Source organism: Carassius gibelio, chromosome B1 (assembly GCF_023724105.1).
Source record: "Carassius gibelio isolate Cgi1373 ecotype wild population from Czech Republic chromosome B1, carGib1.2-hapl.c, whole genome shotgun sequence".
Classification (NCBI taxonomy): Eukaryota; Metazoa; Chordata; class Actinopteri; order Cypriniformes; family Cyprinidae; genus Carassius; species Carassius gibelio.
The window spans coordinates 1,171,032-1,185,458 of record NC_068396.1 but is presented as its reverse complement, the minus strand read 5'-3'; the positions used below and the strand labels follow the sequence as shown (position 1 = coordinate 1,185,458).

The following is a 14,427-nucleotide window of genomic DNA, read 5'->3' as shown; positions in this document are numbered from 1 at the left end:
CGGAGGAAGACCATCTTCCCAGAATCTTAATAGCTGTTGTAGGAACGCCGCGTTCGGCTGCTGTAGTAGCTGCTCCTATCCTAAATGAGTGTCCAGTATACAGGGAAGGGGATAGGCTACAGTTTTTAAGGACAGAAACTAGATGAGATCTGAACCAGGTTTTAGAAAGAGGAGCTCCGTTAGAGAGTGAGAATAGGGGTGAGTGATCTGAGGATCTAGGGCGAATTTTGAGGAATCTAATCATAGATGTGAAGGGACAGAAATTATTGCTTATTTTGGATATTGTTATGGAAACACCAGAACCAGAAGAGTCATTTTTAGAGTGTTTAAGAAAAAGTGTAAAGAAGTTAGGAGAGAAATGTAAGTCAGAGAGACAGAGACCACGGACAGGATCAAAACGTTTAGATGCTGAAGTGAATTCGCCTGGGCGCATAAATCCATAGAAAGCAGTTAAGAACACTGCTTCTAGCAGAATATTGGAGTATATGGAAAAAAGGCCATTGCGTAGGGAAAGGATTAATCTTTGCAACAGAGGCAAAGAAAAAGGCAACCTTTTGTCGGGGGAATTCGTAGAGGATTTAGCGAAGCCTTTGAGCAGTAATCTAACGGAAGAATCAGTGAAGAGACTTGGAAAATCGGGATTAAAATATTTAGCATAAAATTGAATCCCAGCGAGCAATCTGCGAATTGAGGAAATTTTTAAATTGCGATTTTCGAAATTAAAAACAAGGAACGAGCAAACCGTGGTAACCAGAATAGGAAATAAAGGTATCTGAAAGGAGTAGCAAAACATTAGAAAAGAAGACCAAGCTGAAGTGTAAGCTTTAAAAGTTGAAGGAGCAACTCCTTTAGACATGTAATGCCTAGCTGATTTTTGCAAATCGTCTAATTTAACATAGTTGCTGATAGGGGAGGGCAGGGTGTTCTCCCACAGGGACAGACCAGGGTGTCCACACAATAAGCCTATTTTATTCAGATAAACCTGACATCTGGGTGCAGCATGCTTAGCCCATCTTGCATAGAACAAAGGAATTTGTAGGGAGCAAAACCCATCGTGCTTCAGTGAGGCACAATACGCTCCCTTCCTGATACATTTAATGAAGGATGTCCTCAAGCCAAGAGACATGATTTGATTAAGAGAGGAGGTAACAGACCCCAGAAAACAGCAACCACAAGCTGCCTGACAGTCATTACACAGACAAGAACACATCACACAGTAGCCCTTCGGTGACATGAGTGCATTTCACTCAAGTAAATGCACTGAAAAGGACACAGTGAAATATAGTGAAATATAGTGAAATATATATATAATATAACAATATGCAATAATTCCACCTTCAGAAACACTGTGGCTCCACAAAAATGTAACTGCAAAAGTACCCCCCAACCCTTTTCAACTCTCTCCAATACAGAAGTATCACAAATCTTGAATTAATATCTGTTTGAGGCTGAGCAGAAATGTATTATATAGATAACTGGCATTTAGTTAACGGTTCACAGAATCTGCAATGCATAAGAAAAACATGAGACAAACCTCTTCAGTCTGTACTCCGAAAGTCAAGTATTTTAGGCAAGGCAAGGCAAGGCAAGTTTATTTATATAGAACATTTAGTACACAATGGTAATTCAAAGTGCTTTACATAAAAGAAAGTAAAATAATCATGAAGAAAAATAATAACAAAAATAAAACAATTTTAAAACTTTTAAAATGATTAAAACATTTAAAAACAGTTAGAAAATGATTTAACATAAAAAAATAAAAAAAAAATAAAAAAAAATAAAAGAAAACAGTGAAAATATAGTGCAATCAGTTCGGACATTGCACAGTGCTCACTCAATAAATGCACAGCTAAAAAGATGTGTTTTGATTCTAGATTTAAATGTGACTAGTGTTTTAGCACATCTGATCTCTTCTGGAAGCTGATTCCAACTGCAGGCAGCATAGTAACTAAGGGCGGAATCCCATTGTTTTGTGTGAACCCTTGGTATTTCTAACTGACTTGATCCTAGTGATCTGAGTGTTAGGTTTATATTCAGTGAACATATCTGCAATATATTTCGGTCCTAGGTCATTTAGTGACTTATATACAAGTAAAAGTACTTTAAAATCAATCCTAAATGTAACTGGAAGCCAGTGTAAGGACCTGAGGACTGGTGTGATATGCTCAGATTTTCTGGTTCTAGTCAGAATCCTGGCAGCAGCATTCTGGATGAGCTGCAGCTGTCTAATGGTCTTTTTGGAAAGGCCAGTGAGGAGCCCATTACAATAGTCCACCCTGCTGGTGATAAAGGCATGAACAAGTTTCTCCAAGTCTTGACTGGAAACAAAACATCTAATTCTTGCAATGTTTTTTAAATGATAGTATGCTGATTTAGTTACTGCTTTGACATGACTACTGAAACTAAGGTCTGTCTCCAGAATCACACCAAGATCCCTGACTTGATTTTTAGTTGTTTGACCCCTAGAGTCAAGGTATGCATTCACCTTGAACACTTCATCTTTGTTTCCAAATGCAATGACTTCAGTTTTTCCCTTATTTAACTGAAGATAGTTCTGGCACATCCAACTATTAATTTCATCAATGCATTGGCAGAGGGAGTCAACAGGGATGTAGTCATTTGGAGATAAGGCTAGGTAAATCTGGGTATCATCAGCATAGCTGTGGTAGGCAATTTGGTTCTTTCTCATTATTTGACTTAGTGGAAGCATATACAGGCTAAACAAGAGCGGTGCAAGAATTGAGCCTAGTGGGACTCCGCATGTCATGGACGTCCACTTAGACTTATGCTCTCCTATACTCACATAATAGCCTCTCCCTTCTAAGTATGATCTGAACCATTTGAGTACCATCCCAGAAAGCCCGACCCAGTTTTCCAATCTCTCTAGTAGTATGTTATGGTCGACAGTGTCAAACGCAGCACTGAGATCTAGCAATACCAGCACCAATATTTTGCCAGAGTCACAATTTAAGCGAATATCATTTATTATCTTAATGAGTGCTGTCTCTGTGCTGTGATGCGGTCGGAAACCAGATTGAAAATTGTCCAGGTATCCATTTGAGTTTAAGTATTTGTTCAGCTGATTAAAAACTACCTTTTCTATAATTTTGCCTATAAAAGGAAGATTAGATATTGGTCTAAAATTGCTCAAAATTGTGTTATCAAGATTGTTTTTTTCAGGAGGGGCTTAACAACTGCAGTTTTTAAGGAGTTTGGAAATGTCCCAGAAAGAAGTGAGGCATTCACCACTTCTAAGAAATCTGCTTTTAGTAGTCAAGCACAATTTGGAAAAAGATGTGGGAAGTGAGTCAAGACAACAGGTTGACGATTTTAGTTGCTGCACTACGTCTTCCAGAATTTTGCTATCAATTGTTTCAAAAATAGACATAGTATCTTTTTGATATTTTGGCCGAATCTGTCTGACCACTGCATTACTTGAGGATGTGCTAATCGCCTTCCTGATATTTATGATCTTCTCAGAAAAGAAAGAAGCAAACTCATTGCATTTGCTGTCTGAGAGCATATCACTGGGAATCTGACTTGGGGGGGGGGTTGTCAGTCTCTCAACAGTGGCAAAAAGAGTACGGGTGTTATTTAAGTTACTGTTTATAAGGTTTGAAAAGAAATTCTGTCTAGCTGTGGCTAGTTTCACATTTCACATTAAAAGCATGAAGACTCTCTTTATAGATGCTATAGTGAATTTCAAGTTTCGTCTTCCTCCACATCCGCTCGGCTTTTCTGCATTGTCTTTTCATAGTCTGAACTGCTGTTGATCTTCTCCAAACTGATTTATGTCTGTTTGTTTTCTTACTGACTATTATTGGAGCAATATCATCAATAACATTCTTAACTTTTGAGTTAAAGGAATAAAGGAGAATATCAACAGAGTCTGCAGAAATGCTTGGTTTTAAATATATAGCCTCCATAAATAGTACACTTGTGTTCTCGTTTATGCATCTCCTTCTGACAGAGACAGATCTAGATCCAGTGGTAGCAGAGATCAATATATCAAAGAAAATACAGAAGTGATCAGATAGTGCTATGTCCTTAGTAAAAATGGATGAAATGTTTAGACCCCTACTGATGATTAGATCCAGAGTGTGTCCACCTTTGTGTGTGGGTCCATGCACATGCTGAATCAGGTCAAAGGTGTTTAGAACCGTTATCATTTTTTTTTTTTTGTAGTTTTGTTTTCTGCATTATCTATGTGAATATTAAAATCCCCTGCAATTGCAAAACAGTCAAACTCTGAGGAAATTATTGATAACATTTCTGTGACCTCTTCAACAAAGGGTGGAGAGTATTTTGGAGGCCTGTAAATAATAATAAACAGAATGCGTGGGGCACCTTTCAGCACAATTCCTAGATATTTGAAAGACAGGTACTGACCAAATGACACTTGCTTGCATTGATAGACATCTTTAAATAGAGCAGCTACACCCCCACCTCTCCTAACAGTCCTGCAAACACTCATGTAAGTGAAGTTAGGAGGGGCTGCTTCATTTAGGATTGTTGCACTGCAGCTGTCTTCTAGCCATGTTTCATTTAGAAACATAAAATCCAGATTGTTTGTGGTTATAAAGTCATTGATTAGAAATGTTTTTTTTTTGTTTGTTTGTTTTTTTAGTGAGCGAATGTTTAAAAGTGCTAACTTGATGGCAGTGCTTTGTGTATTTACATCAATCTTAGTTCTACCAGAAAGACTCGGAGAAGATATTGAAACAATTCATACATTTATTTATGACCCAGCAAGCTGTATGTTTGTATTTGGCGTAGGCCCCATTCGTAAATAGCTGTCCGAGGGTACGGATTCAGTATTTCCTGCCTGAAGATGAAGGCAGGGGCGCAGCCGACCCCCGTGACGTTTTAGGAGGGACCATCCTGGTGGTGGTGGTATGGTTGGAGGGGAAGAACATCCTGTGGTGGTAAGGGAGATGGAGGGAAGATGCTTGTTATTGTTGAGGGAGGAGCCAATCTTGGTGGTGGAGGGGTGGGTGGTGGCGAGTGACGTGTTCAGCATCTGCAAACTCAGACAAGTGTAAGCACAGGTTCTTTTATACTTCTATTATTAGAACGTGATTGGACGATTGAAAAGGTAATAGGTGACGCTAACAATTGAGTCTTCCTGGCAGAACTTATGCTAAAGCTTCCATTTCTACCAGAAAGACTCGGAGAAGATATTGAAACAATTCATACATTTATTTATGACCCAGCAAGCTGTATGTTTGTATTTGGCGTAGGCCCCATTCGTAAATAGCTGTCCGAGGGTACGGATTCAGTATTTCCTGCCTGAAGATGAAGGCAGGGGCGCAGCCGACCCCCAAAAACTAGTGGAAGAATAATTCTATTGGAATGGAGCCTACCCCCAGAAATGGAAAATTAATATACTTGCCGGCTGTCTATCTTGACGTACCTAAAAGAGAGAAAAATGAATAAATAAATAAATAAAATAATTAGCAATGAACAATCATGATAGACATGAAAACTTCAATAACTTGTTTTAACAGTTTATAATAGGGTTCCAATTATGAATTATATATATATATTTCTTTTTTTTTTTTTTTTTTTTTATACACGTGACGAGCCACACATAGACAAGGCCACGCTGAGCCACATAGACAAGGCCACGCTGAGCCACATAGACAAGGCCACGCTGAGCCACATAGACAAGGCCACGCTGAGCCACACATAGACAAGACCACGCTGAGCCACATAGACAAGGCCACGCTGAGCCACATAGACAAGGCCACGCTGAGCCACATAGACAAGGCCACGCTGAGCCACATAGACAAGGCCACGCTGAGCCACATAGACAAGGCCACGCTGAGCCACACATAGACAAGGCCACGCTGAGCCACACATAGACAAGGCCAAGCTGAGCCACACATAGACAAGGCCACGCTGAGCCACACATAGACAAGGCCACGCTGAGCCACACAAGACGAGGCCGCGCTGAGCCACACTTGGACGAGGCCGCGCTGAGCCACACATAGACGAGGCCGCGCTGAGCCACACATAGACGAGGCCGCGCTGAGCCACACATAGACTAGGCCACGCAGAGCCACATAGACAAGGCCACGCAGAGCCACATAGACAAGGCCACACTGAGCCACATAGGCAAGGCCACGCAGAGTCACATAGAGAAGGCCACACTGAGCCACACATAGACAAGGTGACGCAGAACAACGCAACTAATACATGGCATGAATTATGAAAACTGTACTTTGACAGATAGATAGAGCATGGCACCACCACCAGTAGTTGCATAGGAATTTACCTGAATTATTATTGCAGAGCTTGCTGAGCTTCGAGGATGGTCTTAAGGTCAGGTCTTATGTAAGACTCAAAAGCGGAGGAAGACCATCTTCCCAGAATCTTAATAGCTGTTGTAGGAACGCCGCGTTCGGCTGCTGTAGTAGCTGCTCCTATCCTAAATGAGTGTCCAGTATACAGGGAAGGGGATAGGCTACAGTTTTTAAGGACAGAAACTAGATGAGATCTGAACCAGGTTTTAGAAAGAGGAGCTCCGTTAGAGAGTGAGAATAGGGGTGAGTGATCTGAGGATCTAGGGCGAATTTTGAGGAATCTAATCATAGATGTGAAGGGACAGAAATTATTGCTTATTTTGGATATTGTTATGGAAACACCAGAACCAGAAGAGTCATTTTTAGAGTGTTTAAGAAAAAGTGTAAAGAAGTTAGGAGAGAAATGTAAGTCAGAGAGACAGAGACCACGGACAGGATCAAAACGTTTAGATGCTGAAGTGAATTCGCCTGGGCGCATAAATCCATAGAAAGCAGTTAAGAACACTGCTTCTAGCAGAATATTGGAGTATATGGAAAAAAGGCCATTGCGTAGGGAAAGGATTAATCTTTGCAACAGAGGCAAAGAAAAAGGCAACCTTTTGTCGGGGGAATTCGTAGAGGATTTAGCGAAGCCTTTGAGCAGTAATCTAACGGAAGAATCAGTGAAGAGACTTGGAAAATCGGGATTAAAATATTTAGCATAAAATTGAATCCCAGCGAGCAATCTGCGAATTGAGGAAATTTTTAAATTGCGATTTTCGAAATTAAAAACAAGGAACGAGCAAACCGTGGTAACCAGAATAGGAAATAAAGGTATCTGAAAGGAGTAGCAAAACATTAGAAAAGAAGACCAAGCTGAAGTGTAAGCTTTAAAAGTTGAAGGAGCAACTCCTTTAGACATGTAATGCCTAGCTGATTTTTGCAAATCGTCTAATTTAACATAGTTGCTGATAGGGGAGGGCAGGGTGTTGGTTCTGTATTGGCTGAAGGGCAAAGTCGTCTGAACGTCTGAAAACGAAAGCGGGAGAGCGCGTCAGCAATAACGTTGCAGTGCCCTGGTATATGAGCAGCTTTAATAATAAAATTGAAAGTGACGGATTGCCAGATTAAACGCCTCAAAAAAGGCATGATCGTTTGGCACGATGACCTGCCTTTATTGATAATGGCAACAGTGGCTTCGTTGTCGCAAAACAGCAAAATGCGTTTCCTTGACCACGCTGAACCCCAGATTACACTAGCAACTACCAGAGGATAAATCTCGTAGAGCGCAGAAGACACGGAACCTGATTCTTTCTTAGGGAATTTGTTTGGCCACTTCTCTGCGAACCATTGCCCTCGAAAAAACCCACCGAAGCCGATGGATGGGGCAGCATCGGTAAATAAATGAAGGTCTGCGGAGGATTCAAAGGCGTCATTGTAAAAGAAAGAAATACCGTTCCAATCATTAAGCAACTGAGTCCAAAATTTTATATCGGAGAGACAACCGTCATCTACCTGGATCGGATCGCTTAATTTTTGGACGGAATGGGCCATAGTTAACAGCCGAGAGATAAATGTTCTGCCTTGTGGTATGATGCTCATGGCGAAATTGAGGTGACCGAGCAGAGAGAGCATGTCTCGTTTCGTGACGCAGCGTAGAGAGGAAAAAGATTCCAGAAATGACCTGATCCTTAGGAGTTTCTCTTGTGGCAAAGAAGCTTGCATTTTGACTGTGTCAAGGGAAATGCCTAAGAATTCTAACGAAGTAGAAGGGCCTAATGTTTTTTCGGCAGAGAGTGGAACGCCGACGTCGCTAAATATTTGTTTAAGAATACTAAGGATGGAAGATTGTGAAGATGGAAAGTCGACTAGCAGAAAATCGTCTAGTAAATGCAAAACGAAAGGAAGCTTACAGATGTTCAGTAGAATCCAACACAGAGCTTCTGAGAGACTGTTGAAAATATGCGGGCTACTTCTACAACCGAACGTCAGCCTCACAGCGAAGTAGAATTTTGAGTTCCATTTCACTCCAAAATACGGCCAATCAGATGGGTGAATTGGAATAATTTTAAAAGCGTCGGTAATGTCAGCTTTGGCTAACCAAGCGCCAGGACCAGCTAATTTTATTAACTGAATGGCGTTATCCACCGTAGCGTAATGAAGAGAAAAAGGTGTTAGGGGAATGTTTTCGTTAACGCTAGCTATGTTGGAGGAATGTGGAGAAGACATATCAAAGATTAGACGTTTTTTACCGGAATATTTGCGAGTTGCGATGCCGATGGCATTAATCCGAAAAGGAGAAAAAGGAGGAGAAGTGAAGGGGCCGATAACATATCCTTTATTAACCTCTTTATCTAAAAGAACTGACACCACTTCAGGTTCCTGTCTTGCGGATTGCAATTTTTTTGCAACAAAAGAGGCAGAAAGAGGAGAGAGGATACCCACCCGAAACCCTTGGGACAAACCGGTGATTAAATAATCAACAAATACCGGATCGGGGTGAGAAGAGAGGTAGCTTGAAAGGTTGGGAATATTAATAGGAGTAGATGGGTGTTTATTCAAAATTTTTTCCGAATTAGGGTTTTCCCTCGGGGTGCAGGTTTGTACCGGCGTGGACAAACAGATTTCGGGTGTGGATCCTTGCAAACACTACAAATATGAGCAAATTTGCAGTTAGGAAAAGAACAAACGGCCTCATTAAATTGAAAACATAGAGGTACGTTATTGAATTCTGCCGTAGTAGAGCGACCTCTGGAGTTTGAAGAGAGGCTTACATTTTCAGGACCGTGGACAGCGGCTGGAGCGTTACTAGCAAACGCTTTAGGGCAAAATGAAGCCTTGTGACCGTGAGCGCTGCAAATAGCGCATGTTAAGCTCTTTTGGCCTCCGAAATGGCGGACGAGCAGTTCGGTGTCGGTAACTGACCAGTCTAGTCTTGAATTAAAAAGTGAGATAAAGGAGGCAGATTTTGCTGAGAAGGACTTGTGGTACTCGTAAAATAGAGTTCCCCCGTATCTTTGACTGAAGTCCGCCATCATTGATAGATAAAGATCTAGCTCTTCCCTTCTCTCGGGGTATGTTTGACACAGAATGTCTCTATAAATACTGAATGCAATGACGAATTCGCCAAACGAGAGATTTCGTTGTAAACGGGGATCGGAAGTTTTAAGAAGTACTGCCACGTCACCACAGTCGACCATTTTCCTGTCGGCAGCAGGCGAAGGAAGCAGTAAGGTAGCAAGATTGATGTCCTTACCTTGGATGATATTGCTTCTTAAATGGTTAGACACTGTTGCGGCGGCTGGTGGAACAAAACGCCTACCGAATGCTTGTGCTGGAGTTGCTGTGGAAAGGTTGAAGTTTGAGGAAGCCGGTGAAGCGGAGACATTTTGAAAAGGCGTCTGGATAGTGAGCTGAGAAGGTGGCGAGGAAGCTGAAGTCGATGGCATGCTCTGATAGTTACTAATTCCAGAAGGAGGAGGACGAGATTGTGGAATAGCTGAGGAGTGTATTGCCGGATCTGTACTTGAGTGGGAACTGGTAAAAGAATGTTCGAGGTTAGTCATTTTTGATTGTAGTTCTTTGACTGTTTTGGAGAGATTTTGAACAGCAGAGATGAGATGTAGATTTGTATCGGTGGATTCGATGCATTGAGGTGGAGACGGAGCTCTGGCAAGTTGTGATGTTCTTTTTGCGGGAACGGGTGAAGATGATTTAGCCGTTCTTTTCCTTCCGGATTGTTTTGTCTGAGTTGTCGATGTTGAAGGTTTTGGAGTTGTTTGGGTAGGAACCGGGGGATAGCCTAGCGTGTTATAGGCGAGGGAAAGTATATCTTCTCTTGAGAGACCTTGGCTTATTGGTATTCCGGCGTTTTCGAGAGCTTTGTATATATTTTCCGAAGACCACTGAGCCCATGGTGAAGTGCGGCATTGTAAACGCGAACTTCGGCGAGCGGTAACAGGAGATGGCGGGACGATTTCATTGTCGGAGTCGGAGTAATCACAAATGTATTGCGAGTTTTGAGACATTTTTTTTTTTTTTTTTTTTTTTTTTTTTTTTTGGTCGGCAACTGAACGCGAGCAATCGAGTGACGTGTTCAGCATCTGCAAACTCAGACAAGTGTAAGCACAGGTTCTTTTATACTTCTATTATTAGAACGTGATTGGACGATTGAAAAGGTAATAGGTGACGCTAACAATTGAGTCTTCCTGGCAGAACTTATGCTAAAGCTTCCATTTTGATGCATAATAGGCCACAGATTAGATGAGTTTGCCCTTCGGCTTGAGATGGCCTTAGACTTTCTATCACGTGATAAAACTGAAACAGAGAAAGCTACAGGCACACTGGGTTCCCGCTTGTTCTGTAAGCATTTGTGAATGTTGCTGCTATTATAGCGGGGACCCGAAACATATCACTGAGAGCTGCTATCAGTTGTTTTTTTTAGTGCAAGTATTTTCAGTCAGTCAAACCTCTGAGTCTCACAAATTTTTTCTTTCTCTAAAATTCACCTCACTCGACTTCTAATCTCACTTCCATTTTAGGTAGTCTAGCTCTCTTCAGAAATTTTTTATTTGATTTTTAACCAAACCTTTTATGCACTATCTGCCTCCTGAACCCCCCTTCTCGTTTCGTGCTATGTCCCATCCCTTTACCTCCATCTTCTCCTCAGACTCCCATCTTCATCTAACCTGCTTTTTGTTATCCCTGGCTAATGCTTCGTCCACCAGCTCTGTGGAGCCACAGTGTTTCTGAAGGTGGAATTCTTGCATATGGTTATGATTTCAGTATGTCAAGCTGAATTTGAGTTTTAAGGCATATGATTTGCTCAGGGCTTGCCAAGTCAGCTTCAGGCACATCAAAGGTTCACTGCATGGAATCAAGGTGATTTCACCAACCCAATCTCCCCTTCAACCCCCTGTCTGAAGCATCTTCCCACCCACCCAAAATATGAGGCCAGCTGCAGAAGTTAAATTAAAGTTAAATTATTAGTTAAATTATATCAAGTTACACTTTCTAAAAATAAGTAATGTTGCAGCACATTATTTTAAGAAAATAATAATAATAGATAACTACACTGAAGCTTATAAAGGTGCAATATCTTTTCTAAAATATTTAGGCCTATTTATCAATTATTTATTCATTTTCTGAACAGTATTTTTTTTTTTTAAATGATTGTGACAGTATTAAACATGAACATATAAATTGACACTAAATACACTATTTGATGACTATTTGATGGGAAAAAAAAGTTTGTTGCAAGAAAAGCTGTGCTGCTTTATAAACCACTGATCTACTGTAAACTACTTTTAAAAGTTTAATTTTGCTGATTTTAGTTAATTGTTCCTAAACATTGGAGAGAACAAGATTACATTCTCACCACAATTACAGTTTTTTGTTGTTGTTTGTTTGTTTGTTTGTTTGTTTTTTTCAACTTACAAAAACTTTACTTCTCACACAGTTTCTGAAACCTGACACTCAAACACCACAACCACAAAAATCGGCAACATCCAATTTGTAAACTTCCAATCACAATGTGCTATAGATGGAGCAATTAAGTATTTTTTTCGCCTATATAAATTGATTCAACCCCAATTTCTTCCTCATCAGCTTTTCCCACGTTTTACATTTACATTTATTAATTTAGCAGACGCTTTAATCCAAAGCGACTTACAGATGAAGACAGTGGAAATAATCAAAAACAACAAAAAGAGCAATGATATATAAGTGCTATAACAAGTCTCAATTAGGATAACACAGTACACGTAGCATGGGATTTTAAATAATATAATAAATAAAAAGAAAACAGAATAAAAAAAAGAAAAAAAAGAATAGAGCAAGCTAGTTAAGGGTCTTTACACATACACACACATATACAATTGAATAATAAATGAAAAGAAAATAGAATACAAAAAGATTAGAAAGGTAGTTAGAAAGGTGGAAGAAATTAGAAAGGTGGAAGAGATGTGTTTTAAGTCGATTCTTGAAGATGGCTAAGGACTCAGCTGCTCGGATTGAGTTGGGGAGGTCATTCCACCAGGAGGGAACCTTTAATTTAAAAGTCCGTAAAAGTGACTTTGTGCTTCTTTGGGATGGCACAATCAAGCGACGTTCACTTGCAAAACGCAAGCTTCTAGAGGGCACATAAGTCTGAAGTAACAAATTTAGGTAAATGGGTGCAGAGATGGTCCATCATCCAGGAAGAAATGTCTGTTAGACAAGCTGAGATGCGAATAGCTACCGTCGGATCATCAGGATGGAATGAGAGGTAGAGTTGAGTGTCATCAGCATAGCAGTGGTATGAAAAGCTGAATGACAGAACCTAATGATACCATGTAGACAGAGAAGAGAAGTGGTCCAAGAACTGAGCCCTGAGGCACCCCAGTAGTTAGATGTTAAGACTTGGACACCTCACCTCTTCAAGATACTTTGAAGGACCTATCTGATAGGTAAGACTCAAACCATTGAAGTGTGGTTCCTGAGAGGCCATTTGCCAGTAGGGTTGATAGGAGGATCTGGTGGTTAACCGAGTCAAAAGCAGCGGACAGATCAAGCAGGATAAGTACTGAAGACTTGGATTCTGCTCTTGCCAGTCTTAGAGCTTCAACAACTGAGAGCAAGGCCGTCTCAGTTGAATGTCCACTTTTGAAACCAGATTGGTTGCTGTCAAGGAGATTGTTGTGTGTGAGAAATGTAGATACTTGTTTGAACACAGCTCGTTCAAGTGTTTTTGCAATGAAAGGAAGAAGGGAAACTGGTCTGTAGTTCTCTAAAAGAGATGGGTTGAGTTTGGGTTTCTTAAGTAGTGGAGTTATACGTGCCTGTCTAAATGATGAGGGAAAAACACCAGTGTGAAGGGAAGTGTTGATGATGTGAGTGAGTGCAGGTACAACTGCAGAAGAAATGGCTTGAAGGAGATGGGATGGAATTGGATCAATAAGGATGTAAATAAGTGTAAGTTTGCTGGTGATAAGAGCTTGACTGATTGTGGTGTGGAAAATTGTGCACTAATGTGTTTAATTTTATTAATGAAAAACGTTGCAAAGTCGTCAGCTATTAGAGATGAAGCAGGAGGGGGAGGAGGAGGACAAAGAAGTGAGGAACATGTTTTAAAAAGCATGCTAGAGTTAGATGATTTGTTAATTTTGTTATGGTAGTATGTCATTTTAACAGTGGAGACATTAGCAGAGAAAGAAGATAGGAGTGACTGATACACAATAAGGTCAGTAGTATTTTTGGACTTGCGCCACACCCTTTCAGCAGCTCTAAGCTTAGAACGGTGTTTGCATAGAACATCAGATAACCAAAGGACAGAAGCGGTGTTACGGGCTGGCCTGGAAGATAAGGGGCAAACAGTGTCTAAACAAGATGTAAGAGTGGAGCAGAAAGTATCAGTAGCACTGTTCGCGTCCAAAGATGCAAACAGTTTAGGGGAAGGAAGTGAAGATGAAACCATAGCAGATAGCCGGGAGGGTGAAAGTGTCACGGAAAAGAAGACTGGATGCAAATGCAAGTTAATATCTCTTTTAATAGAGCTTCCCACCAGATAAAGTCAGATGTTCATGAAATGACAAGACAAATAAGCAGCAGGAGAGATGGCTACACAGGGACCTTGATGGGCGATGGTGTCCGTGGTGTCCGTGGTGAAGTGATGAACGAGGAATTCCAGAACGAATATCCACAGGAACGGACTGGCAACAGGAAACAGCGACGAGAAATCCAGAGCAGGAACAACAACACGAGAGACACGAACAAACACCAGGACTCCAACCAACGATCTGACAAACATGAGACGAAAGACAAGGCGTTAATATAGGCAAGATGTAATAAGCCGCAGCTGCCGCTGATCAGTAATCAGTGGGCGACGCCCACACGGAACAATCAGGTGATACACCCCGCAACCTACACACAGACAACAAGATGACACCATATATCTATGAACCCTGACAGAAAGTGTGTGTAGGTTACGCCAAAAGATGACATGTGGAGGGGTAAGTGATGTGTCAGGGACCATGTTGAGGTTAAGAGTGAGGAGGAAGTGATCCGACGTGTGCAGTGGAGTAACCAGAACATGATCAGTAGAGCAGTGTCGTGTATAAATAAAGTCCAGTTGGTTGCCTGATTTGTGAGTAGCAGTAGTTGACAC

General features: G+C 41.0%; 2 protein-coding genes across 2 annotated transcripts in view; one reads left to right on the top strand and one right to left on the bottom strand.

Annotated features, from left to right (window-relative positions):
- Window positions 1–14,427, top strand: part of LOC127948497 (zinc finger protein basonuclin-2-like) — a 184,215-nt gene that overhangs the window by 53,818 nt on the left and 115,970 nt on the right. The window lies entirely within an intron of this gene.
- Window positions 5,347–7,206, bottom strand: LOC127948509 (uncharacterized). Its single transcript, XM_052544987.1, has 2 exons — window positions 6,278–7,206; window positions 5,347–5,413 (listed from the first exon to the last, which is right to left on the bottom strand). Exon 1 carries the CDS (start codon window positions 7,204–7,206, stop codon window positions 6,286–6,288), a length of 921 nt encoding a protein of 306 aa, XP_052400947.1. The 3' UTR covers window positions 5,347–5,413; window positions 6,278–6,285.